The following is a 25925-nucleotide window of genomic DNA, read 5'->3' on the forward strand; positions in this document are numbered from 1 at the left end:
TTATAATAAAATATTTCAAAAATACCCCCCAAAAAATAGCTAATCCAAACTGAGCCCTTGCTATTTGAGCCCAATGGGTACCCAAGTATTTCCCACCCTTTCCCATTCATTAATGGGTATAGTTGGGATGTGTCCCAACTTAAACCCAATATCAAATTATAATACCCATCCCGCCCAAAGTTCCTTTGGGCATGGGTAGCCCATTGGGACTTGGGACAAATTGCCAGCATTTGCTCCTATTTGATTTACAAAACAAATTAAATGACAAAAAAAAAATCAAATATCGGCATTATTTACTAAGCAAATAATTTTAAGGTAGTTTTTTTTTTGCTGTAAAATTTAGGCTATATTTTAAGGTATTGCGAAAAAAAAAAACTGTTTGTTGCAAATGCATCCTTACTAGTAGGTTATTTATAAAACTAAGCAAGAAGTTCTTTTAAATGACTTATAAATTAAATATAATGTATTTGGTGAGATGAAGTTAGAGCTTTTGGATAACAAATATTTGCAAAATGCGGATTTCTTTTTCCTTTACACCCACTTTTTATTTAGAATTTGTAGAGTTGTCAAGGGAGGTAAGTGTTATTTTTTAAAATCTCAAGGGAGGTGATTGCAATTGTCAGAAATCGCAAGGGAGGGTTATGAAATTATTCCCTAAACAAAAAACTTAATTAACAACAAAAAAATGAAGAAATCGTAATTAAGGGGTGATAGCTACAGAAGAAATTGAAGAAATTTGAGAATCTTACATGACAGATAGGGCTTGCTCTCAATTGATGATTTTAGTTGATTATAGATTTGGATTTTGGATAATTAGTCTTTTGTGATGTTCTCGATTATTTTGGCATTCAAATTGTAGGTTTTTAAAAATAAAAAAAAAATAAAATTCATAATCAATCGAAAAATAAATTTTGTTGATTCTTTATAATCACTTTTCATAATCAATTTTTGTAAAATCTAAAGTAACGAGAACAAGGGCATAAAAAAGGCGGCTTCAGAGATTGTTCTTCTTCCCTCTCTTTTTCTAATCAAAAAATTTCATTCCACTAGGCAAAAAAGAAAGTTGCTCTTATGGTTTTTTGGGCTTGTAGGCCTTCTTCGGCAACCAGATTTGTCTGTTTAAGAAGCATTAGAAAGTGTGGATGGGCTCTAAACCAAAAAAGACTCCTGTTGGATTAAATGGGCTCATTAGGCCTTCTCATTTTCGTAAAAGCTGTGGTCGGCTGAGTTCATGCAAGGTCCATTGCAATGGAAGAAGTTGGGCTCCAAATCTTGTGGAATTTAAGTATTCAGCCTTAATTTACAGGTTAGTTTGGATAATAGAGGATTCCGTGGAAAATGCACTCCCAAATTCAAGAGATTCGGGCACTAAAAACTAAAAACTACCCATTTTCAAATTACTTGGATTTAGAGTTAGCTCAACAGATATCTGGATTTGAATTTTTTTTTTCGTGCTTTAGTATTTAGATGGCAATTTAAAGCACTTGAAGAAGGTTCATTAAATAATACTTTGTGTCAACTCAAATTACTCCTTTTTTTCCATCCCTTCTGTCCCACAATCAATCATGATAGAACTAGTAATTCATGACAGAACTAGTAATTCATCACAAATCTTTGAGATACATAAAAGAGCCATTAGTGCAGCTTTCTTAGTCGAATAAATCATACTGGACGATTTTCAACTAGTTTATTAATAATATTAGCTTCTATTTTATTTGTTTTTAAAAAAAAAGAGTCAACATGATTGCTACAGTGAATTGAGCAATGATTTGGACAGATTATTTGGCAATTCAGATCAATTTGAGTGGCTTTTTAGTTGTGCTTTGAACTGATTATTTTTGTAATTTTTGGTAATTAAGTTGCCATTCAAAGCCATTCTCAGGTTAGTGGACGTTGGCTTGTTCTCTTATTTGCCATTAGATTTGGCTGTATTTGAAAACCGGCTGTTGATTCTGATGGTTAGAGGTGCAGACAAGCTGAGTCGAGTTTTAATAGATGGATTATATTTGTATTTCAAATCGAATTTTGTATATGTTAGAGCTTCAAGCAGTACAAAATACTTCGTGTTTATATAAAATACAGCTTGGAGGACATCAATTTATGTAGAATTCGTATGTGTTATAATAGCTCTCCTAAAATTGAGTGGATTAGGTGGAAATTGCCTCCGAGGGGATCCTGTGGCTTCTCCCAATTTTGAAAGGGAATTGAATAGCAACTGAATGGGGATTGTAAAGAATCATAATTACTCTACAGAATTAGCAAATGTTTTGATTCTTCCTTTATTCCATACATGTTCATTGTGATTGAGATTAGTTTACATTAGCTATCACATCTCGTACATCAAGTTCAGCAATTTTGGCATCCTACCATGGTGGTTATATATCTACTGTATTTTGGTAATCTTTCTACGTACAGTGTTTTTTTTCTTTACTAATTCTACTGAATTTTGCATGTTAGGGATCACTAATTACTTGTATCATCAGCTCAAAAATTGTTTCATTTTATCACAACGATAGGTGAATTAGCAGAAAATTAAAACGGCTGCTAAGCAAAGTGAGATCAACAACTGAAAGACATTATCTTAATTACCAGCCAAATTACACAGTAAATGACCAGAATATTACATCTTCAAAAGAAGACATTGACACATGACATACTAGCTTACAAAGGATTAAAAATAACAAAAAGAGGAAGAAAAAAAAAAAAAAAAAAAGGAAAGAAAGGATGGTTCCTTGAACAAACAGCACGGAACTAATTTTCCTTACTATGAATCTGTTGCTAAACATCCATAAATCAGATGGATGCAAATTCTTCATTTATATTCCAAAATCATGTTGTTCTCTGGTGCGAGTCCAACACAAGCCCTCAATATGTTCTCTAGCATTGCCCTCTGTTTTGAAAGTGCATTCACCACTGGTGTGCCTGGTGGTACCTGTTTTTCCCCAAGAAATCAATCAATTACTACACCATAAAATGAATACCATTGCGATTTCAAGCCAACCAGTGCGTTTCTGGTGGTGTGTTGCATGAATGATAAACACAGGAATCAGGTGAAACTGGGCATATTTGGCTGCATTTGTGAGTTTTGAGGCTAAGATTGGCTCTGAAAAATCAGGAGGAAAGAGCAAAGTATTAACAACTTACAAGAGGGGCTTTAGAGAGATAGCTGAGAATTGTGGCCACAGGGTGGAAGGAGTGGAACTTTCCCTGAAAACAAAATCAAATTGGAAATGGAAGAGCATAAGAGCAAGTATATGCATCATCAAGAACTCACTATTCAGAATAAAGGCAAATGATTTTTTAAGTGACAAATGTGACTGACCTCTCCTTCAGCTTTGAGCTGAATGCGAGTGCTAAGTTCAGCAAGGAGGACAAGATCCAAGATGATTGGAGCAGCCAAAAGAGAGTCTTCACAAGTGTTGTGCAACACTATAGTGCTCTTTCCCCCCATAAATATTTCTGATGTGTATTCATCCATGGCTCTCTTGCTGTCTCCAACATATGGCACATACTGCAGCAACATACAAATTTCATCAGCCCCACATCGAATGATCATCAAGAAACTTAAGAATATTAAGAAATCATATGAAGATTAAGAGCTGCTTAACTACATATAGCTCCACAAACATGGTTTTAGACACAACTTTTCAACTGCAGGACAAGAAGATGCGTTTATTTCTATCAGTACCTTAATGACAACAACATGGTCAGGGTGCTCCCCAGGTTCATAAAGGATACCATTGCTGGCAACCATGTCATCCACCACATTGCTTTTGGAGATCTCCTTGGACCTAAAAGTTTGAGGGGCAGAAAGATTCATGCCATCATTGTTCCCCAAATGGTTGTAGCTCACAATTGAAGTTGGCTGGCAAGCAAATTACACACATCCCACCAAGATAAGTTAAAGAGTTAGCAGTCCTTTGTAATCTTACAAAACACTGAAGAAGACCGGCTATACCTTGATACCAGCCCCCACAAGGAAATCAACAAGCACAGATTTCATCTTTGTCTGCCCGCTCTTGAAGTCATCTCCACCAATCAAACAGTTCCTCTTAATGGCCAAATCAATCAAACCTGACATAATTCAGTACCGTAACCAAATTAATAATTTTTGTCGGACAATTACAATAAACTGAGGGGTTAGAAGCCTGTTCCAAAAAGTTCATCATAAAGATTAACAGAGAAAGGAAGAAACCTGGGACGAAGGTGTTCTGAGGGCTCCCGTTTATAAAAGGGACATTTTCATACATGCAAGCTATAGCATACAAGGTGGAGGGTGAAATCTCAGCCTCATTTCTGTCCAAAGCAGCAAGAAGATTTTCCGTCGTGTCATTAAGGCCAACAGCAACATTGCTGTATCTCTCTGTGTTAGCGGTCCATAAGACAACAATCTTGTCCACCTTGTTCTTCTCCTTAAACTCCCTATTATACACGACAATTGAAAAAAAAAAAAACAGAAATTAGGTAAAGAAATAACCAAGCCCACTTTATCATTAGCCTTAATGATGATAAGTGAATAAGATTAGTACCTAATATCCTTAATAACTTGTTCAACTTGTTCTTTCTTGGTTCCTTTGATCAAGTTGTTAGCACGTGAGCCTTGATTAGCAGCAATGAAATCAGGGTCATAGATACCAGGGAGAGGGACCATGGATTCCATGTAGGGCCTCAATTGTTTCTGTAGATCAATATCTAAGACCTTAGCCCTGGCCATGGCATCAGCCAAATTCAGGTTGCTTATGTCCCACCCTCCAAAAACAATGTCATCTGGGTTGACCTGTTCATCATGGCCAAATCATTAAAAATGAATTATTATTCTTAAAATCATCAATAAGACCTACCCTGGTTTTACACAATCAAGACATGTGGTGGGCCATGGCCATGCATACCATGGGAAGGAGGCTCTTGAATGGGGCATAGATCTCCTCTCCATTGAAGGATCCAACCCTTATGGAAGATGCCTGGGTAAGAGAGCCGAAGTAATTTGCTTGTTGCACTTTGTCCTTGGTCGCCCAAGAAATTCCCCTGCAAAAATTTTAATTAAGCCATATTCCAATATTATTTCACCGGATCCCATCAGAATTATACATATAAAAAAAATTCAGAGCTTGGATTTGACTATCAACAACCTTAATCTCAACGAAATTTGAAAACCAAGAATGAATTGACTTACTCCCTGTTTGCAATGACGCCTCCTGTCAGAGTTGAACCATTGTTCCCTCCCCACCCCACAAGCATAACCCTATGCAAAAACAAACCAAACAAAACAAAATCATACCATGAGAAACAAAACAAACTCGATTATGCATTAGTATAATATACCCAAAAAAAAGCCCTTTTTTTTTTATCACTCCTACTATTTTTTTCCCCCAAGAATCTCTGCATTTTAGGTGATTTGGGCAAAAATAAGAAAAGGGTTGGTTTCAGAATACGAATATTCTCACCCTAATTTGGGGACATGAATATCAGTCCTGAACTCATATTGAACAGATTTGGGCTTGACAATCCACTGATAAGTACCGTCTCTGTTCTCATGAACAAGTTCGGTGGTTTCATAGTTATAAACAGAGTGAATCTCACTCTCGGAGTACTTCACATTGGGGCTGTCAACCTTAAAGTTCTCGATAAACATCTTTAATTACAACAAATAAACAAATGTCAGACAAACCACGCTACAATTTCAACAACACTCGTGAGGCAGAGGGAGACAGAGCAAGAAAGGCGAAGGAAAGAATTGAGCTGAGAAGAAAAAATGGGGAAACAAAAAAAACCCACAATTTTAGGACTCCAGAAAGGAGTCCTTTTAACTGATTTTTCTTCAAATTTTCCTCTCAATCTCTCCCTGCCTTCAACTGAACTCCTAGAACACCGCTCTCTCACTCTCAAGTGTGTGTTGTGTGTGTAATCTCTGCGTTTGGCTTCCCAAGGGGCTGCATATATAGCCCAAGTGGCTCACTTCGAGGGACACGTGGTGGGAGGTGACTGGTTTTGACCCCACGTTTTGCAATCATAATTGGCTGCTCGTACGATTTAGTGAAGCTTAGCCATGCAAAATTTTGTATTAAAACTAAACGAGAAGCCCATGTTTCTTTCTGTTGCTGTTAGTGTGTGACTGTGTGGAGAATGGTTGCGTAAATGATATTTGTTGGAGGTGGGAAAATTGGGGAAATTGACAGTAGTGGCTAGCCGGTGGACACCAGTCGGGGGGCGTCTAAGCCAAATTGAATCCGCATTCTTCTTTGGATGGCTTTGCAGATGAAGAAGGGTGGAATTTGAGAAGTAGCAAAGTAGAAGGACAAAATATAATTCAAGATCTCTAATTCTTGACCTTTCATCTTGGCAATTGAAAAAAAAAAAACATTTTCTGTGTTCGTGTAACTTATTTCATACTTTTTTTATTTCATACTTTTAGGACCAAAAATGAAAAAAAAAAAAAAACACTTTAGTTCATGCTTTAGAAGCTTATAAAAGCAGCTCATATCAAGCATTATATTAACTTACTATTATTTCAAATTTAAGCATCACATAGTTTGGTATATCAATGCATAATACATATGAGGAAGACAAGCAAAAAAGAATCAGGGATTTCAATTCTCAATTGCTCCAGCCAGTTCAAGGCCAAGAATGGCCCCAAAATTTTTAATTTTTAATTTTTTTTTAAAAAAAGTGTGGTGGTTCATTCAAGGTATTAACACTTAAGGTGCGATTGATAAAACTGAAATTTGAAATTTGAATCTATTAAATTATTAAATTGTTAAATATTAAATTTAATACATTTAAGTACATACATATTCAGTGATAAGTGAATAGTTTATTACTTAATTTTGAGAGCAAATTTTGTCTAAGAAAATTCAATGTCACTTAATTAATTCAGATGTTCAATTTTTAGTTATCAAACAGTTTGAATATATTAAGATCTGATTCCATTAAATTTAAGTGCTGAATTAGATTATCAAACAATGCCTTAGTTGTAGCATTCACCGTAAAATAATGTCCTAAATTCACATTTTGTGCATCGTCTACCTACACTTAAATGGCACAACTTGTAAGTTAGTCTATGGACTCTTCCATTTTGTGCTCTCGTCCTCCAAACACAAGTTTAAAGTAGAGATGACTAAAATGGCAGCACAAGATAACATTTTCAAGATTATCACTCGAATCTTAATGCACTTCCACAAAAAAAAAAAAAAAGGAAAATTTATATTATTTTATTACAACTCGAATAAACTTTTTGATAAGTCTAGTAATTAATCTTTAACCAATGAAATACTACTGTCAAATTAGACAAATAAATACGCCACAATCTTATTTAAATTGTGCTTAATGTGGAATTAGCGAGCTCCACAATAGACCCCCATAAAATTTCTCATACAAAACTCACCTTTAAATCTTAATCCTATCTTAACCAAATATTCCCCTAAGAATTGTTTGGGTTGAGCTTCAGCAGCCGAAGTCGTCGAGTTAGAGGACTAGTTTGAGGCGGGAGCGATGAAGAAGGCCTGCGGGCAAACGCCACTGAACCACTCGTGTGGAATGAGTAATGACGCGCGAGATGAGAGACACAGGAGATTGAGACAGGGATACACGCGTGGCGCGAAGTTGTGAAGTTGATTTGGGGACTTCTGATTGGACAGTGGGTCCCAAATGAGTTCCCTTGAGAACGCACTCGAAGCAACTGGGACGTTTTTGACGACGACTCGTGAATCACTCGTATCCTATCAACATCCATCCCTCCAACGGGCAAAGTGAGTTAGGGAGGGGTTGTGGAGTAGAGGGGTGAGCCATACTTCCGGTGGGACGGGGAAGGGGCCTCTCTTCCTCTTATGGAATTGCATAATTGATGGTCCAAACTTGGGTGAATTTGTAATTGTACGTATGGATATATTGTGAGACACAAATTTTAATGAGTGAAAAATTCTACTTTGTCTTTGTTTTTTTTTTTTTTTTAAGTGCAAGTGAGGGCCTTGCATCAAGAACTTTTATTTATGCTCTCTTTTTTCGTACCATCAAATTTATCTCTCCCTCCATGTGGTTTGCTTGGTATTGCTTAACTGTGTGCATTTATAATGTTAATACTTATATTGTATGGTGTGACGGACAATTGGTGATTGCAGAGTCCTTGAATCTAGAGTTGCAAATGAATCGAACTCAATCGAATAGCTTGTAAACTTGTTCGGTCAAAATTTGAGCTCAAACTTACGTTGATTGAGTTCGAACTCAAGTTCAAGCCACTTGACGAGTTGAGTTCAAGTCTAATGTGTGAAGTTTGAAAACTCGTTGAGTTTGATCGGGCAAAGTCATGCTTCACACACACACACACACACACACACACACACACATTTTAATTTTTTATTTGTTAATATGAAATGTCTATTTTATCCCCTATTTAACATTATATAAAATATAAATTTATGTTTCCAATTAGGCTCGATTTGCATGAGTTTGAGTTCAAATTTGAGTAAAGTAAAACAAAATCAAACTCGAGTTCGAACTTGAATAAGGCAAAATAAAATTGAACTCAAATTCGAACTTGACACTCAAGAGTTCGAGGCCGAGTTCAAATCCACGTTTTTTTTAATTAGAATTAAACTTGAGCAGTGCACTACTCGAATCAGACTTAACTTGATTGCACCCTTATCCGAATCTTCACTTGGTACCAGTTTCGATCCCTTCTTGCTTAATACCAAATAAACTACTTAAAAAGTTCAAATTTGAAAAAGAAAATGATAGTGTTTCTCAGACATGTGATATTAAAAGGGTGATTAAAAGCAAAATCTGTTGGATTGGAAATAGGGTTAACTTTTATTTTTAGTGAAATTGCCAAATTGGCAATCTTGAGTTTTGATCAAGTATGTACCACACAAACACCATCACACACTTGTTTAGAATATAAACAACCAGATACAGTATGTTTCGTTTCATATTAAAAAGGAAGAAGATTCGAATCCTTGACTCTTTGAGGTGCCAAAGCAATTTAATAAGTTCGGACCGGGAAAATTGAAATATTAGGTTTGTTTGGATAAATGATTATTTGCAAAATAAATTTAGATTTGTGTCATAAATATATTTTAAAATTATCATTTATCTTTCAAATGAGCCTTTTGTCACAAAAAATATTACCGTATAATTTTAAAACTTTTTTTTTTTCCAAATAACCTACTAACCAATCACAATGATTCTTGGACTGCACCCTTTTTTTTTCGCTTGCTTCAAGTGTCTTATTCCATTTTCCCCTCATCTCGAGCTCGATAACTATCTTCCAAATGAGCCTTCATTTGTCTATATAATCACAATTGATCTTTACAAGCCACCCGATATTTTTATGACAATATTATAGACTTGACTCTTATTTATAAGTCACAAGATCAGTTTTAACTCATATATGAATGTCATACTATTATTTATCACTTAAGATCATACCCTTTGTCTCTAAAAACCATGCCTATTATTACTATCACCAGTTTATGTCATAAAAAGCAAACTTTTCGTGACTTACAGCAATCCAACAAGTTAGGAAAGCTTAAAATTTCTTGCAGTGTTAGAAAAAGAGTTCTTTGTAGACCTATAAACTAATTTTCTTTATACAAAATTTTCCATAACTTCTCGCTGTTGCCACAACGTAATTGTTTGATCAAGTTGAAGTTTGCTGAAATAGCTTTCTGGGCCACTTTTGCATCACTTTCATTAGTCAAAGATTCGAAGTAAAAAAGGAAGGAAATGTTCGGTTTGCACGATGATCATTAACAAATTGATCAGTATTCTACGAATATATGTGACTATAACATAGATATGGTGCCATCAATATTAAATTTTGGTAAGCAATGGTCCTAGGAGTGCCTTTGGGAAATTGACCCCAAGGCCAAAATTTCTGAATACGGCCATCAATCATCATCATCTGAAATTCTCGTGAATTAATTTTAATTTCCAGAATAAAAGTTAGGAGTAAATGTGAGAAAAAGTTTCGGATACAGCTGGATATCACATTTGGTTATTGAATTTAACCTACTTTGTTTTTTTTTTTTGGGATAATTTCAGAAACCTACCCTGAGGTTTCTGACAGTCTCAGTCACCTCCCCTGAACTTTGCAAAATATCAGATACCTCCCTTGTCAGATTATTGGGCCCTATTTGTGATATCATTGATGATGAATTAACAGATATACCTTCATAATTTATGATATATTTTGAAGCTATTTTGACAGAATTAGTTAAATGAGTAATAGAGATATAACTTTTGATATAACTTATAATATATCTTCTATTCCACTTTACACTTTTTATTCGTAGTACAATTACCAATGAAGAGTTTAGCACTAGTGTTACTTTTCTCTAAAGTCATGTATTTCATGTTTTTTTTTGTAAGACAATTATCCAGTGTAACTCATTACTTATATTTGGGTAAATTTGATTTTTAAAAATTCAATGACGTAAATTGTATATTACATCATCCCATAAAGTGATGCAACACAATTTGAGTTATTGAATTTTTTGAAAATCGGACTACTTAAGTTCTGGTATTCAAATGAAGCTTGTTGAATAAATTCGACTAATTACAGTATGAGTTGAATTGCTCCAGGGCTTTTCTTTTCAAAAAGTCACTCGTGCAATAAAAGTCACTCGTGAGTTGAATCTAATGCAATTCACTGTAATTTCTGGCTTAACTATTTCCTTTTTTTTTTTAAAGAGAAATAATATGTACTTTGAAGTTTATAGAATTTATTTTAGAATTAATATTTCCTACATTGACAGTGTATATATTGTCAGCATTGGATAAATAATAATTATACAAAATTTAAATTTAAAATTCAACTTTTACACATATGTCATGAATCAAACGATGATAATATATACATCGTAGTGTATATAAGATTTATTCTTTATTTTAATCACATGACTCCCTTCTTTAGATGCTCCAAAAATTATTATATTATTATCCCAAGGACAAGGGTGAATTTGACAGGAATCTCCAACCACTGACTCCATGTATGGTCCTGATGCAAACCCTCGGCATGAGCCATGAGTGGCTATCATATTTCCAAGTACATGAAACGTCCCTCCCTACTTAGCACATTTGGTTTCTGTAAAATTAGTTGGGATGTGCAGGTATCCGTATATAAAAATCAATTTTTGCTTACCTAATGCAATTGCTTTCACTTTCACTTTCACGCATGGTGGACCATTAGAATCTCAAAAGGGCTGCTAAAGGGCAGATAAAAAACACGTATAAGTTTTCGGATTACATAAATGTACACACTCACTTCTCATTGGACAAAATGTTCAATTCTTGTGTTTGTTTTTATCTATCTTTGTTTTTTTTTTCTTTTTCGCTTTGTTTCTTTTCAAAAGCATGCCATATGATCGATTGGTGACCAAATCTACTACTAACCCACACGAGATCACTATCATTTGAGTAGTTCTAAGGCATTATGAATGATACAAGTCATTTTGCGGCCGTAATTTTTTTTATACCCTTTCGTTCCTTTATATACCCTTTTTATTTTCAATTGTTAGACATAAAATTTCAACTCTGAATTCGACAACGAGGAAAAGCTGTAATCAAAGTATAAAGATAACCAGAAAGCTTTCAACTATTTCTACTGTTTCTTAAACGTTTTTTTAATGCTATTGGTTTGGGGTTTTTGGGGTGGGGGGTGGGGTTGGGGACCTTGTATGCCTTCTTGGGCATAGGTAGAAGTTTTAATCACTTATTCGTCCTTAAAAAAAAAAGAATAAATCTTTTATACACTGACAGTGTATATATTAGCGGGTCTAGATGTATGCTACATATACAAAATTTGATGTTTGAATTCAAATTCAAATGATATGATATTCATCCAACTCCGTCAGTGTATATATTGATAGTGTAGGAAAGATTAATCCATAAATCAAGATCTTTCAATTCAGATTTAATTATGCTAAATACACCAAAAAGCTTCATCCCTCCACTCGAGTATTAATTCATCTTTTGTTTTTGTATTATAATGCAGAAGTTGTTCAAAAATTTGACTTTGAGCTTCAAAGGAAATATATGCAGTTCGAAATCAAAGGTTGTCAGCCGTTGTTGATTAGAATAGTTAAGCCGCAACAATTTTGAAGTACTTGAACGTTCTCATTACTTTAATTATATTATTCATTCTTTAGAGTTTCTAGATTTGCCCAGTGATGTTTATCTTATCATTATCTGGGTTGAGTTGAAATCTAAATGTCGATTCTGATAAGATTTGCTGCTTTTTTGTCTGATTTACCTCATAATTTATTCATTTATTCTTTCGTAAATACATGGAGACTTGCACAGAGCCGTGAACACAAGAGTAATCAACAAGGTAATTGAAATTCTTTAATAACTTTTCGTTAATTTTGGCTAATGAATGTTCAGCCACACTCATTAATAGGGGTTGAAAATTTGAAGTGTTTGTTTTTCCTTTGGAGAAACGTGATATTAAGTCGAAATGTGACTAAAAATGAAGTGAAAATGCGTAGTTTGTTCAGATGGTAAATTATGTGTGTTAGCCGGAGCCCTCCAGCCAAATCTCTTTTTTTTGGGTTGTGGCGTTTGTAAGAGAATGAGCATAGCTTGTCTAATAGTTCTTTCAATCGTGAGGTAGGTTATAAGGGTAACTGTTAGGATTTCTTTTCTTTTTTTTTTTTTCCACGTTTCCGGTAAAGGTACGAGACATGCGCGCACACTCGCGCGCGCGCACACATATGTATAGTCTTGAGATATGCATAGTTTATTCCTATTCGACAAGACGTTGGTCAAATAGTTAAGATTCAAATTGCAGGAGTTAGAAATTTTGAATTTAAATTTTCCTTCTTTTTCTTTGCTTCTTAAATCTAAGGGGTTAACAAATATGGATAGTGAACAAAGCCCTTGTTAGTGCAATCGTGGAAGAAAACAACCAAGATGCAAGAATTGGAACCACTGTGGAAGACATTATGAAGACGAGAGAAGATTTTAGTAAATGTTCCTTCTCTTTTGGGGTAGAGAGGGTAACTATGTCAGTCATGATTGGGCAAAATTTGCCTTAAATTTAGTCACTGAAATCCAGTGGAAGGACTCCTTTCCTGCTTGGTTAACTAGGTTAGCCAGGAGAGATATGGGGTAGTTGCTCCAATTTTGTAATTGGTATTACTGTTTTCTCTTTGCAATATAGTGCTATGTTATCGTCTTGGAAAAAAACAAAAAACAAAGCCCTTTTTTTTTTTTTTTTTTTCAAAATAAGTGAATTATTGAGTTGTTGAGAAGATATGGTTAAGTGAGGGGTTCCACACCCTGCTCCCATTATACTAAGAAGCCCGGTCTCCTCGTGTGCTTTCTTTCCCAATGTGTTTCTATGCTTTTTAATCCTACCCCACTAATTTTTGCACTTTTGTTCCCTGTGTCACTGGAACAGTAGTAAAATTTGAAAGAGTAAATATATAATACATTGCTAGTATATACATTATTACTGTTTGATTCATTACATGTGTTACATAATTGTTCTTCATCCAATATTAAAAGTGTATATACTATCAGTGTATGAAAGATTAATCCAACTTCAAAACCATCGTATCTTCCTTCTCAAACGTGGAAAGTGATGCGCAATTTCCTGATGTAATCAGCCTCAAATTTTTGTGTATATTGGGACCATGGAAAATAAAAACTGAAAATGACTTTGTTAGGAAATGAATGATGAAAAGCGAGTAAAAATTTCTACGAGAAAGTGCTAGGTATTGAACAAGGGGTTTGTCAAGTTGACCAGCTATTGTGGTACCAAGAAATAACCACCAAAAAAAAAAAAAAGATGCTTTGAGCCAAACTTTTTGAAAAAAATAATTGATTGGAATCATGTGGATGTTTTGGATACTTACTTTTCTTTTCCACTTTTTTGTCCTTTTTCTTCCTTTTCCCTTTCTCCAATTAGAGTTATGTAGGATGCTCTAATTAATGAATCAATTGATGGCCAAGTCAATTCCATTGAATTGCTTTCTCCAATTTGGTGAATCACGAGGTTCCTTTTTCGTGCCAATGAAAACAAAGTTTGTTGTGAAGAACGTTGTGGTGCCATCGATGCAGCCAAACCAAAATTTTAGCATTCATGATTCCGGAAAGCCGCTGTTTATTTGCCCTATCTTTCTTTTGTGGAATCAGAGGCCTTGGTTTTTAATGTCCCTTTATTAGTTTCTATTTAGAGTTGAAAGAAGAATTATACTTATGCACGTATAAAAAATGTAAGTTGAAATGACCTAAGTCTGCCTGTGGATTGAGGCATCTAAAGAGAGCAAATTTTGTTAAAGGAAATTATGCTAAAGAAATTGTGAAATTTCTTTTTAGACGTGTCATGCATTCAAATTTGATACATAATGAAACAATTATAGCGATGAAGAACATATTAATCCAACTATATCTAGCTAAACAAATCTAAAAGGAATTTGAAAGTTTATACTGAATCCCGAGTGCCTAGTGAAGATTTTAGTGAAATTTTATCATCCACTCATCAAAATATTATCACAATAAACTTAAAAATTGTGTACCCTTGAAGGTGACCGGTCCTCAGTTATAAAGCTCTTGCAAACTCACGAGGAAGATTTGTCAATTATTGATCCACTGGTTGATGATATATGCATCTAGGATTAGTGTTATTGATGTAGGATTGCAAGAGAGTTTAATAAGATTGCTCATGCAGCATGAGAAGCAGAATAAGTAAATGGAAATGACAGTACTTCAAATTTGCAAAAAAAAATCCTCTTCTCAGTTTTCAAAATCTAGGTGAAGCCAACTCTATCAAAATACTTAACAAGCACTCAGCTTCTCAAGCTTCGTACAACTGCATAGCATAAAACTCCTCTAGCTCACTGTTGGAATCCGCCAACAAGTTTGCTGCTGGCTCAACAGAAAACAGAGAAGATTCCTGGCAACCAAAACCAAATTTAAAGTTCTGTTTTTTGCTACTTAAATTTCATCTAGACAGAAAGATAAAATTCTTTTCACCACATTTCTAACAATCTCCATATATCAAGACAATCAACAAAACAAAAATTTGCAGTCAGGCTCAGAATTGTGAAGTGTGAATGGACAGGGAAGGGTTGATACTGCAAAAGTCAACTCTAATCTACTAGCATATTTCCTTGTGAAGCTAAACAGAACTTACAAACAAACATCAGAAAATCCTTTTCATTTTAAATCATCAATTTCAACGCAATAATTAAAAGCTTAAACAAAAGATAAATGCACTTAGCCTTCCTGCCTAACTTACTACCAGATGATACAATACAAGCATGAAATGATACCCTAAGCTCACACAGATTGTTCTTTCACTCCCATGCGGTACAAAATATTCAATGGTGTGACATTTTCCTCTAGAATATGCTTTAAGGATAACCAAAATAATTCAATGGCTCAGAAGGTGACTTTCCAACAAAAAATTTCTGGAACTTCTTGTTGTGATGATCATAAAAATACAGCTTACCTAAACATGAAGGTTAGTAAGTTTAGCAACTAAAGATGCAAAGTCAATACTCAGTCTTTCTCTATCTTCTTCATCTTCAGAAGCTGAAATCAAAAGTAAAGTTCAATAAGTGACTAAAAAAGTAAAATACAAGATCATGTGCACAAAAAGGTTAAGTATAACATACCTGTTACTCCATATAACAAGTCCCTAGTACATAACAAGACCTCCACATTTTCTGGTAGGAGCGAAGTATGAAATTTACCCACAATTCTACCACCAATACTGAAAGCTGATTCCGAGGCCACTGTAGTGATAGGAATACTTAAAATATCCCGTGCCATCAAAGAAAGAATAGGGTACCGATTTTTGTTTTCTTTCCAAAAATTGAGAACATCCAATTCTTGAGTTGAAAGGAGTCGCGTATCATCCAAATAAGAGTCTACTTGTGACTTATTCCTCTTGTTTGCATGTTGTTGATTCTCAAATTCAGCAAAATCATCATTGTCATTGCCCAAATCACCACTAGAGCAGCCTGCTATTGATCCATCTAGCAAATCACCATCAAAAGTATTCTCATACTTCTCAAATAGTAAATAAAATTTATCCCGAACTTCCTTAGCACGTTCTTCATAATCAAAAGGATACAACTTCTTAAAAGCATACACCACATAATCCATTTTGAAGCGCGGATCCAAAATAATAGCAAAACTCAAAACCAAGCTATAACATTCCCAGTACTTCTCAAATTTCAGTTTCATTTGCTTGGCCATTTCACTCACTTCAATGTCTAAATTATTGACCTCTTCCATGATAACTTTTTGAATTTTCCAGACACCATGAAAATACAAATTTGCAATTGGATAGTTAGTCCCCGAAAAAAGGGTGGTTAGGTCATAAAAAGGCCTCAGCAGTGTTGTAAATTTCTGTACCCTAAGCCATTCTTCTTCAGTTGGGTAAAATCTGCTGAAGCTGCGATCAACCACGTGCAACTGATGAAAGGCAAGCTTATATTCAAGTGCACTATCCAGCATCACAAATGTAGAGTTCCATTTGGTTGGGACATTTTGATGCACCCTCTTATTGCATGGCAAAGAAACTTGAACAATACACTCTGCAAATTTCAACTTTCTTGATTCACTAGCTCTGATATATTTCACACAGTCTCGGATCTTTGATACTGGTTTGGAAATAACTTTGACACCATCTTGGACAATCAAATTTAGCACATGTGCACTGCATCTTACATGAAAAAATTCACTCTCACAAAATAGTGTATTTCTTAGCCTCAAATGTTGCTTCAACAGATTCACCATACCATCATTGTAAGATGCGTTATCCAATGTGATAGTAAAAACTTTTTTTCAACAGCCCAATCTCTCAATAAATCTATGACTTTTACAACAAATATTGGACCACCATGTGGTGGTGGCATGTGGTGAAAATTTAGAACCCTCTTTTGTAAAATCCAATCTTCATCCACGAAATGAGCCGTCAATGCCAAATACCCATCTGTTGCAATAAATGTCCACAAGTCTGCAGTAAGGCAAATTCGACTTGTAATTGAATTTAATTCTGTCTTTACTCTCTCTTTTTCCCTTTTGTACATCTTTTCAATATCAGCCTTTATCGTGTTTCTCGAAATGGGTAAAGCATTTGAATTTAAGTATACACACAAGTCTCGAATTCCTTCTTGCTCCACCAGTCTATAAGGATGGTTATGCTTCACAATAGCAATTCCCATCTTTTCCCGATAAATTTCTTGGTCAATTGGAGACTGTTCTTCAAAATCAGATTATCTACGCTTAGTACAATTTGAAAGATGACGCCATAAGTTGCTTGTTCCGGTTGTTCCACCACATGCATAATCACGCTTGCACCATTTACATTGTGCTCTTTGTGAACCATTTGGTTCAACATACAATATATCAAATTCCTTCCAAATCAGTGACGTGAGCTGTCTCGAACGCTTAGAAGAACGTTGGATCAACTCATTTATATTGGTAGGCTCATGGCTTGTATAAGAACATTGTTCCTGAATGTGCTCTGACAACTCATTTGTTGGATCATGATGGGATAGCATTTCTGTTATCTATACTACCAACTTTGTACACCTCATCTGATGTTTACCTGTCTAAGACTCTCAGCCTGATAGGGTGCATTTTAGTGGAATATTTTGAGCAATATTGCACAATTGTTTGACTAAATATTGTATTAATTGGATGGATTCTACTTAGATGTGATTTTGGTATTAATTGCAGGAATTGATGTTAAAAAGTGCTTAAAATCAAAATTTAGAGGATTCGTCATACATGAGGCACTTCAAACAGTGGGGTCCGCTTAAGAAGCTGAAGAAATTAAAGTGTAATAGATTTTATTTTATTTAGAGAGTTCGATTTTCGAATACCAATTTCGATTAAGAGGAAAAGGACTCCCATCATTTTCGGCGGCTGCAAATGTGAGAAGGAATGAGACTCCCAGGGGCCCGCTAGGCTTGAGGGAGATATTTCGTTTGGCTTTGTAAAAGCCATTAGGAGACAAAAAAGCCATCGTTGTTGACTTTTGAACCACTTTGCATTCGTGTATTTGACGGAATTGAAAAAAAAAAGCAAAAAAGGAAGAAAAACCCTTTCGTATGCTTTGTAAAACTATTAAGGGAAGAAAGCCAAAAGCTAGCCGCTATTATGGACTACTGGCTCTGGCTTTTTACTTTTGTTTTGATGCAATTGGGGGAAAACAATCAGGATCACTCACATGTCTTGGATTGGAAACAATTGAAGGAAACAAAAGTCCCTTGTTCGTGTCTTCTATTGCTGACCGAAATTGAGAAGTCCGATTCGGCGACTTTTCCCAATTCTCCACGCGCGGTTTGTTCTCTAATTATGGAGAACTAAATCCCTAATTCTAGTCAAGGGGGCAACTGACGAATTGGTTCAACAATTACTGTGAGATCTAAACCTTTTTAATTATTTTCTTCATTTATTGATATTTATATGTTTCCTGTTTTTAATTGTTATAACTCTTGTGTATGATTGATTAGTGCGCAATAATTAATTATTCATATAGGTTATTTTGCTAAATAGGGGTAATTGAATCCGTACTTGTTAGTATATCTCTATCTCAGTAGCAACTGGCGTAATTGGATTTATGTCAGGGAAACATACAATCTAATTTAAACAAAGTCTCGCAGCGTGTTTACTAGTTAGGATTGGTCCTTTTTAATTATTAATGCAATCTAGAAATTAAATCCTACAGTCGTACCTAGGGTTGTTTTTGGGTTAGAAAAATAGTTAACGGTCGTACTTTAACTATTGAGAAATTAAGAAAAGGTTGGTTGTTTATCGCATGTATGACAACTATAACCAATGTATTAATAAATGTGAAATTATCTGTGAATCGATGATCAGTGCATGAACCATTTCTGAAGTGTACCCTTGGCTAGAGTTCTCCCAATCATTTCTTTTAATTAATTATTTTCTACAGTTAATTTATTTAGTTAGCATTTAATCGTGAAAACCCCATTTGTCTTAACTCAAAAGGAAACAAATTTCTCTCCAGTCTCTGAGAAGACGACCCTACTTGCCACTGTCTACTAGTTAGTGAATTTAGTCAGATAATTAATTCAGGTATATCAGATTAAGTAAACTCTTCGGGAACAGGGTGAATCAAGTAACTCATTGCACACTTAAAGTTCCTGCTCCAGTACCTAAAATTGATTATTGATTACTTTTGGTGGTAGTTAAGTTTTATTTATTATTATTGCACAAGTTCGGCACCTGTCACAGCTTTACATATAGCTTGTCTTGCCCTGCCCTCTCAGACTTAATTGTGCTGACTGCACTTGCCAGTTTCAATGACTTGATAGCCAAGCCCAAGTTTCAACAACTTCCAATTTTCACCATTTTAAAAAGTTCCTTGCCATTTTGGTTTTTTAGCTTTTTGAGTCTTTCTAATGGGAGGACCTTACAATAGTGATGCTGCTGCATTCAGTGCATCAGTATCAGCATCCTGCCAAGGTTGCTAGAACCAATTTAAGCCTAATCATGCAAACAATTTGATGGAACCAAGACATGGAAAAAAGGAGGAGGTTAGCTCTGAAAAAGTTATAAAAGTTAAGGCCACAAAACTGGTGATAACTGATAAATTGTGTATTCTTAGATATCAAGGTTAATGCAGTGTATGTTTATAACCTCAATTGAATGCAAAAATATTCAAGTTAAATAAACAATTGCTTGCCTCTTAATAAGCTAACTGACGAAAGAATCTCAAGTTTTAGAGTCAAGTAGGTGAGCTGAAGAGGAAACGACTAGTAATTAAATCAATCGACTCCAACTTCATCTAGCAAATAAGAAACTAACCTTGACTAAGTTTTTACAAGTTTTGACAGTCTTGAAGTCCAATACACAGAAATAAATCAGTTAATCTTAACTAACTTTTGATTTCCTTATATCAAGAGCAAAAACTTCAAGAATGCTTCATTACGAAGGCGCAGGAAAATTTTAAAGGAGTGGAGAAGTTGAAGAATAATCTCACCTCGACTGCCAACATCATATGGAGCAAGAGTTCTATTTTTGGGCCCAAATTTGTAGCCACCTTCAAGAACCATCACATCCAACGCTTGAAATCGAATCATGAAGCATCATGAATTTGAAACGTAGATGGTTAGTTTGGCAGTAGTCGTGGTTGTGCTATGGGTACCTATTTGTAGAGGTGGTGAGTGTGACGGCCCCACCTCCCCCTAGGGCGTACCCCAGGGTTCGGCGGGTCGCCTGTCCATCTCTCGCCAGGATTCATTCACTCATAATTCAAGAAAAAATTAACGTACATCCATAAAAATGAATAACACATTCACTTCAATTTAATATATACATTGATGCTCAAATCCAGATACAAACCTTTTACACACCAAACTATTTCAAAATATTTACAATTCGAGTACAATCAACCCTAGTCGAGTGCTAGTGCGAGTACTATTTCAAAATTTCAAAACTAGACTACTCTGTACCAGTCTCACGCCTCGCTCGTACCCCCTGTAAGGAAAACAAATAGCATGGAATGAGTTAAAAGTCCCGTGAGATTTCAAATAACAAGTTGACCAATATTGAAAAGTACAGCTATCACGTAACAAAATAGCGAGTATAACAAGTTCATGAAAGTGAACAATAACACTTCAAATAGCAAATGTCAAAATGAGCGAGTGAAAACTCTTTTTGTTTTCCAAAAGAACAATAATACTTCGAATAACAATCAATATATAAGGATATAGATGGTTCTCAGGAGCCAAATTCTCATTTCTTCACCAGAGTTTGATCAAGTATTAGTTGACACTTCGTCAACTTTCAAGTAAAGTAACTAGTTCAGTACTACACCACTTAACTTCAATCTCCGTCCACCAACCAAACCCCTTACCGGGCCCGAACTCCACAATAAACACTGGTGGTAATACTCGAGTATACCGATTAGTTAAGAAGATAACACTCCACTCGACAATACTAGATACCCATGGTTCGTTATCTAATCGACCAACCCCTTGCCGGCTCGACTCGATTAACTAGCCAGTAGGGTTTGGGTCCCTAAGAAATCGATGAGATAATATCTCCAATCGACGGAATCAAGATAAAAGTATGGAGACGGGAATGAAAGGCACCCCCCACTCACATTAAGTGTGGTACATGCTGCCGCTCAGTACTTACAAGTCAAGTACAAGTATATCAAATCAATTGCAACAATAAACAAATATATATCATATTAGGGCAAGTGTGATAAAGTACGCTCTTGCTTGATCAAATAAATTACATATCATTAAATCACATTGATCAAATATTGAAAATAAGTGTCCAGTTCAATCAAGTAGTTGGAAGCACTCACAAAAGGTTTAGTGCCTCTCAAAAGTCACGTTCAGGTCCAACTCCTTGGTTGGAATCCAAATTTGTGATAAAATATCATTTACGAATGTAAAATTCTCTAGAGTTCGAAACATAGGAGTTTCGTTTTAAGAAAATCAAGTAAATGCAACTCGTTTAAATAGTATTCAAGATACTTATTAAATTTCAAAAATTCATGCTCGCTCGTTTAGTTATGATCAAGAAGTGGTTTCGACTTTAGAAATTACACTTGGTATCAAAGACCGAAAAAATTGTATTTTGAAAGGGTTGCTACATTCACTTTTCAATGGTACGAGTTCCTGCAAAATTTTAGCTTATATATCCTGACTACAGAAAACTCGAATGCCAAAAGCGATTCAAGTCCAACTTGACCTCAAATCGTTGCTTAAGTCGCATGTACATATGCCTAACTCTCGAGTGAAAATTTGGACAGCACGCCCTTTGCGTTTACTTATTTACCAATCATTTATGGCTTCATTATTTTTCTCAATCAGCCCCAAAATCACACACAAATAATGTTACCACCATAGCCCTTCAATTATGCTCCAAAATAATTCAATCACAACACAAGTTTTAACAAGACAACCGGAAATCAAGTTTAAAGGCAAATACCTAAATGACAGATTTGATATCTTTTAGTGTATCGGTCATAACCGAAATTACACTTATCGAATTGGGATAAAATTTATACCGTTTCGAAGCTAAGACTAAGGGATACAACTTTGATGAAGACAACTCAACCCAATTCACAGTTTATTTAGGTCGAATCTACAAATTATAGAACCAGAAATTCATGACCAGGAGGGTTGTCAGTACTGAATTCAAACGGCAATAACTCAGGCTACACAATTCCATTTGATGTGTTTTTGGTTGTGTTGGAAAGATAAAACATATGGCTAAAACTTTCATGTTTTGGCCAAAGGCTGATTTGAAACGGATCAAGGTGAAAAAATGCAGTCAGAATGATGAAATATCAAAACTGTCCCAAAACTATACCTATGGCAGTCAAGGGTATTTTTGTCATTTCATGTGCTACAGTGCTCGAATTGAACTGAAATTTTACACGCAGCTATAAAAACATCATTTTTCACAACTTTCATGTTTTGAGCTAAACTAATTCGATTTCGATCATGGCCGAATGAAACTGGTCAGAACAGGGTAGTACAAAAACTTAAAACTGGAATTAATGCATTCAAGTGATAATTTTCTTATTCATGTATAAAACTACTACTACCACTCCCTATCTAAATTTATTCATATCATATTCTAGATAAATAACACTAATAAAAATAGAAAATTACAAACCCTAGCTAAAACTTATAAGTTAATATGCCAAACCATGAAATCTTCCATACAATTCACCACAATCAAGTCATGCTTTGTTTAAATTGCAAAATAAGAAAGAAACAAGGGAGGTTTCTAGTATAATACCTCAAAATTTCCAAAATAACTTGTGATATGAGAATGGTCAATTCGGCCCGGTGCTCCACCTCGGGACTACCTCCCTGAGGGTAGGCTCGTACACCTTCTTTGCCGAGATAACCTCAACTTATGTGCTCACCTCGGAAAGGTCTTCCCATGTCGCCGAGATGGTATCCAGAGTCTGCCAACCAAAGAAGAGCAGGAAACGATCTTTGACGCGCATGATGTCTGACAGAAGACTGCTCCAACACAGGCGCCGCCTGTGTCTGACAGTTGCTCTCGCACGTCATTTCAGGGGCCAGCCAAATTATCTTGATATGCTGCCCGTATTAGCTTTTTTAGGGATCTGAACATGCAGTCCCTCTCTCCTGTTCACCTTATAAATATCAGGTACGCCTATTGAGAAAAGGAGGACCAATTTCTGGTAAGACAAGCATACTGTTACCTCTTTGCTGTTCAATACTCTGTATTTTTTCAAGATACTAACTTAATCATTGGAGTGATCCCAGGAGAGGAGTCCCGCCATTCACTTCGGACAACCGAACTTACTTCATCTTCCCTGAGAGAGAGAGTTGATCTCGGTCGGTTCTGCTACCCACCAGAAATCACTTCCACAATTGGCACCGTCTGTAGGAACCCGAGACATCCAGAGATGAAGTCCACGCGCTCTAGGAGCAGGAGGGTTCTCACCACTGGAGGTGAACATAGTACCGCAGCTCAGCCGGATAACGCTTCCGAAGGGCGTGAGTCCCCGGAAACTCAGCCCGCGAACGAAGAGGCCATAGCTCGTATGGCCGAGTTCGTAACCGAGAACCCTAATATCTTTGAGGAGTTAGGGAGATACTTCAAGAGGCAGGGCAAGCAAAAAGCCGAGTCCTCGAAAAGAAAATTAAATGGGTCCCGTGAAGGCTCCTCCGATGGGGAATCCGAGGGGAGGCACTCCATCAGGAGCGCCCCAAGGCGAGCATCTTCTAAGGTTACTTCCCGGATCGCCTCCGTTACGAGGGCTCTCACACGAAACCTATCAGGAAGGCAAGGCGAGGAAGAACCCTGGCATCTGGGAAAGCCAGGGGTGGACTATATAAGGGCCCCACCCTTCACGGATGAAATCAAAGAGGAAAGGCTTCCCCCAAACTTCAAGCTTCCCTCAATATCCTTATACGACGGCCGAGGTGATCCTGAAGACCATATTCACGCCTTCATCTCGGCCTTCCGGTTATATTGCATCCCCGACCCTGTAATATGTTGGGCTTTTCTAGTCTTCCTATAGGGAACAGCTCGAAAATGGTTCTGGAGTCTGGAACCTAGGAGCATATCCACCCTGGGGGAGTTGGTAGAAAGATTTTTCCACCGATTCGTATCCTCTAAACCCACCACTAGGACCTCGGGTTATCTGCTAAATATACAGCAGAACCCCGGAGAATCACTTCGGTCCTATGTGCAAAGATTCCACGAGGAGAGCGTGCAAATACCTGATCCAAACGAGCAGGTTACGATAGCCGCCTTCACCCATGGACTCGTTGCCGCAGTATTTAACACTGGGATACATAAAAAGTACCCTCGCACGCTCCAAGAACTATGGTTAAAGGTCGAAAAAGGCATACAAGCCGAGGACCTCAATTGCATGAAAAAGGAGGTTCAGGCGTCTCGTTCCGGAGCTGACTCCCGAAGAAAGAAAGACACCAGCCGAAGTGACGTAGGGACCCCTGGTACCTTCCAAAGCCCCAATCGGAATCGTCGAAGCGTATTTGACAGGATAGCCAAAGGAAAGCCATCTATTCCTGAGTCCGACCTAACCCCTCTGAACACCACTCGATCAAAGGTACTCGCCGTAATGGAGCAAAACAACCTTGGGCGTACCCCCCCAAAGATGCACGGGAGCAGAGATAAGAGAAATTCCAACCTCTACTGTTTGTATTACCGGGATATTGGACATAAGACAGAGGACTGCAATGACCTCAAAAGGGAAATTGAAAACCTCATAAAGTGGGGTCACCTGAAGCAGTTCATCCGCCGAGATGAAAATCACCAACTCGGTGACTCAAGACGGGACAGCCGAAGTGACCCAAGACGGGGCTCAAAAAACAGCTGCCGACCCCCAGAGGAGTCTAGGGAGACAAAAAGGCCTCCTCGAGACGGGTACTCTGGTCATGGATTAGGGTATGGACAGAACATCGCCGGCGTCATCAACACCATTGCCGGAGGTCCGACGGGTGGAGACAGTCACAACTCCCGGAAGAGAACCTACAAACAAGCTAAAATCGGCCAGGCAGAGCCGGGCTCGCGACTGTCCGAGGTGATCTCTTACGGCCCTGGCGACCCCGTCCCTGCTGCATCAAACAGCCATGAAGCTCTGGTGATCGAGGTGCTCACCAATAACTACATCGTCAAGAAAGTCTATGTTGATCCCGGGGGTTCGGTGGATGTCATGTACCTCCGGACCTTCGAAGATCTGAAGCTGGCTAAGGAGCAGCTCACCCCTGTGAGGACTCCCTTAGTAGGATTTGGGGGACAAGTGGTTCACCCCCGAGGGGATGATCACGCTGACGGTGACCGTGAGGCGTCATCCTCGTTGTCGTACCATCCCGGTCAATTTCGTCGTAGTCAAGGCTGACTCCCCATACAACCTACTTATGGGTCGGCCCACACTCAATGCTTTGCGTGCAGTATACTCCACGTACCATCTGAGTTTCAAGTTCTCCACCCCGACCGAAATAGCTGAGGTGAGTAGTGATGTTTGCGTGGCGAGAGAATGCTACCTCGCTACGCTGCAGGCCGCCTCTGCCTCAACCTCTAAGCTGACGCCAACGACTGAGAGGAGATCCAACATACTATCAATCGACTGCATTGACCTCCAACAGTCCGACGAGCCGAAAAGGTTGGAGACTGGAGACGAGGTGGAAGATATCCCCCTACCCCTCTCCAAACCGGATCAGACGATCCGCATTGGTATTCGTTTGTCCCACTCTCTCAAGGGCCCAATGGTGGACCTCCTCCGGACCTATCAAGATCTCTTCGCCTGGGGTGCTGAAGAAGTTCTGGGGGTGCCTCACCACCTCATGGTGCATGAGCTGAATGTAGACCCCTAAGCTCGCCCAGTCAAACAGAAGAGAAGGCACTTCGTCCCTGAGCGTAGTAAAGCCGTGAGTGAAGAAGTGGACAAACTTCTACCTGCGAAGATAATCAGGGAA

General features: G+C 37.1%; 2 protein-coding genes across 2 annotated transcripts; both read right to left on the minus strand.

Annotated features, from left to right (window-relative positions):
- Positions 1-2554: 2554 nt before the first annotated feature.
- Positions 2555-5908, minus strand: LOC113699272 (inositol-3-phosphate synthase). The gene is made up of 10 exons (XM_027219516.2): positions 5445-5908; positions 5174-5242; positions 4890-5025; positions 4530-4777; positions 4196-4422; positions 3959-4074; positions 3689-3865; positions 3323-3511; positions 3145-3207; positions 2555-2932 (listed from the first exon to the last, which is right to left on the minus strand). Exons 1-10 carry the CDS (start codon positions 5630-5632, stop codon positions 2813-2815), a joined length of 1533 nt encoding a protein of 510 aa, XP_027075317.1. The 5' UTR covers positions 5633-5908; the 3' UTR covers positions 2555-2812.
- Positions 5909-14791: 8883 nt separating this feature from the next.
- Positions 14792-17171, minus strand: LOC140010537 (zinc finger BED domain-containing protein RICESLEEPER 2-like). Its single transcript, XM_072057823.1, has 4 exons — positions 16786-17171; positions 15615-16663; positions 15455-15531; positions 14792-14890 (listed from the first exon to the last, which is right to left on the minus strand). The coding sequence occupies exons 1-4, from the start codon at positions 17169-17171 to the stop codon at positions 14792-14794; spliced, it is 1611 nt and encodes a 536-aa protein (XP_071913924.1).
- Between the last annotated feature and the right edge of the window lie 8754 nt (positions 17172-25925).

Source organism: Coffea arabica, chromosome 7c (assembly GCF_036785885.1).
Source record: "Coffea arabica cultivar ET-39 chromosome 7c, Coffea Arabica ET-39 HiFi, whole genome shotgun sequence".
NCBI lineage: Eukaryota > Viridiplantae > Streptophyta > Magnoliopsida > Gentianales > Rubiaceae > Coffea > Coffea arabica.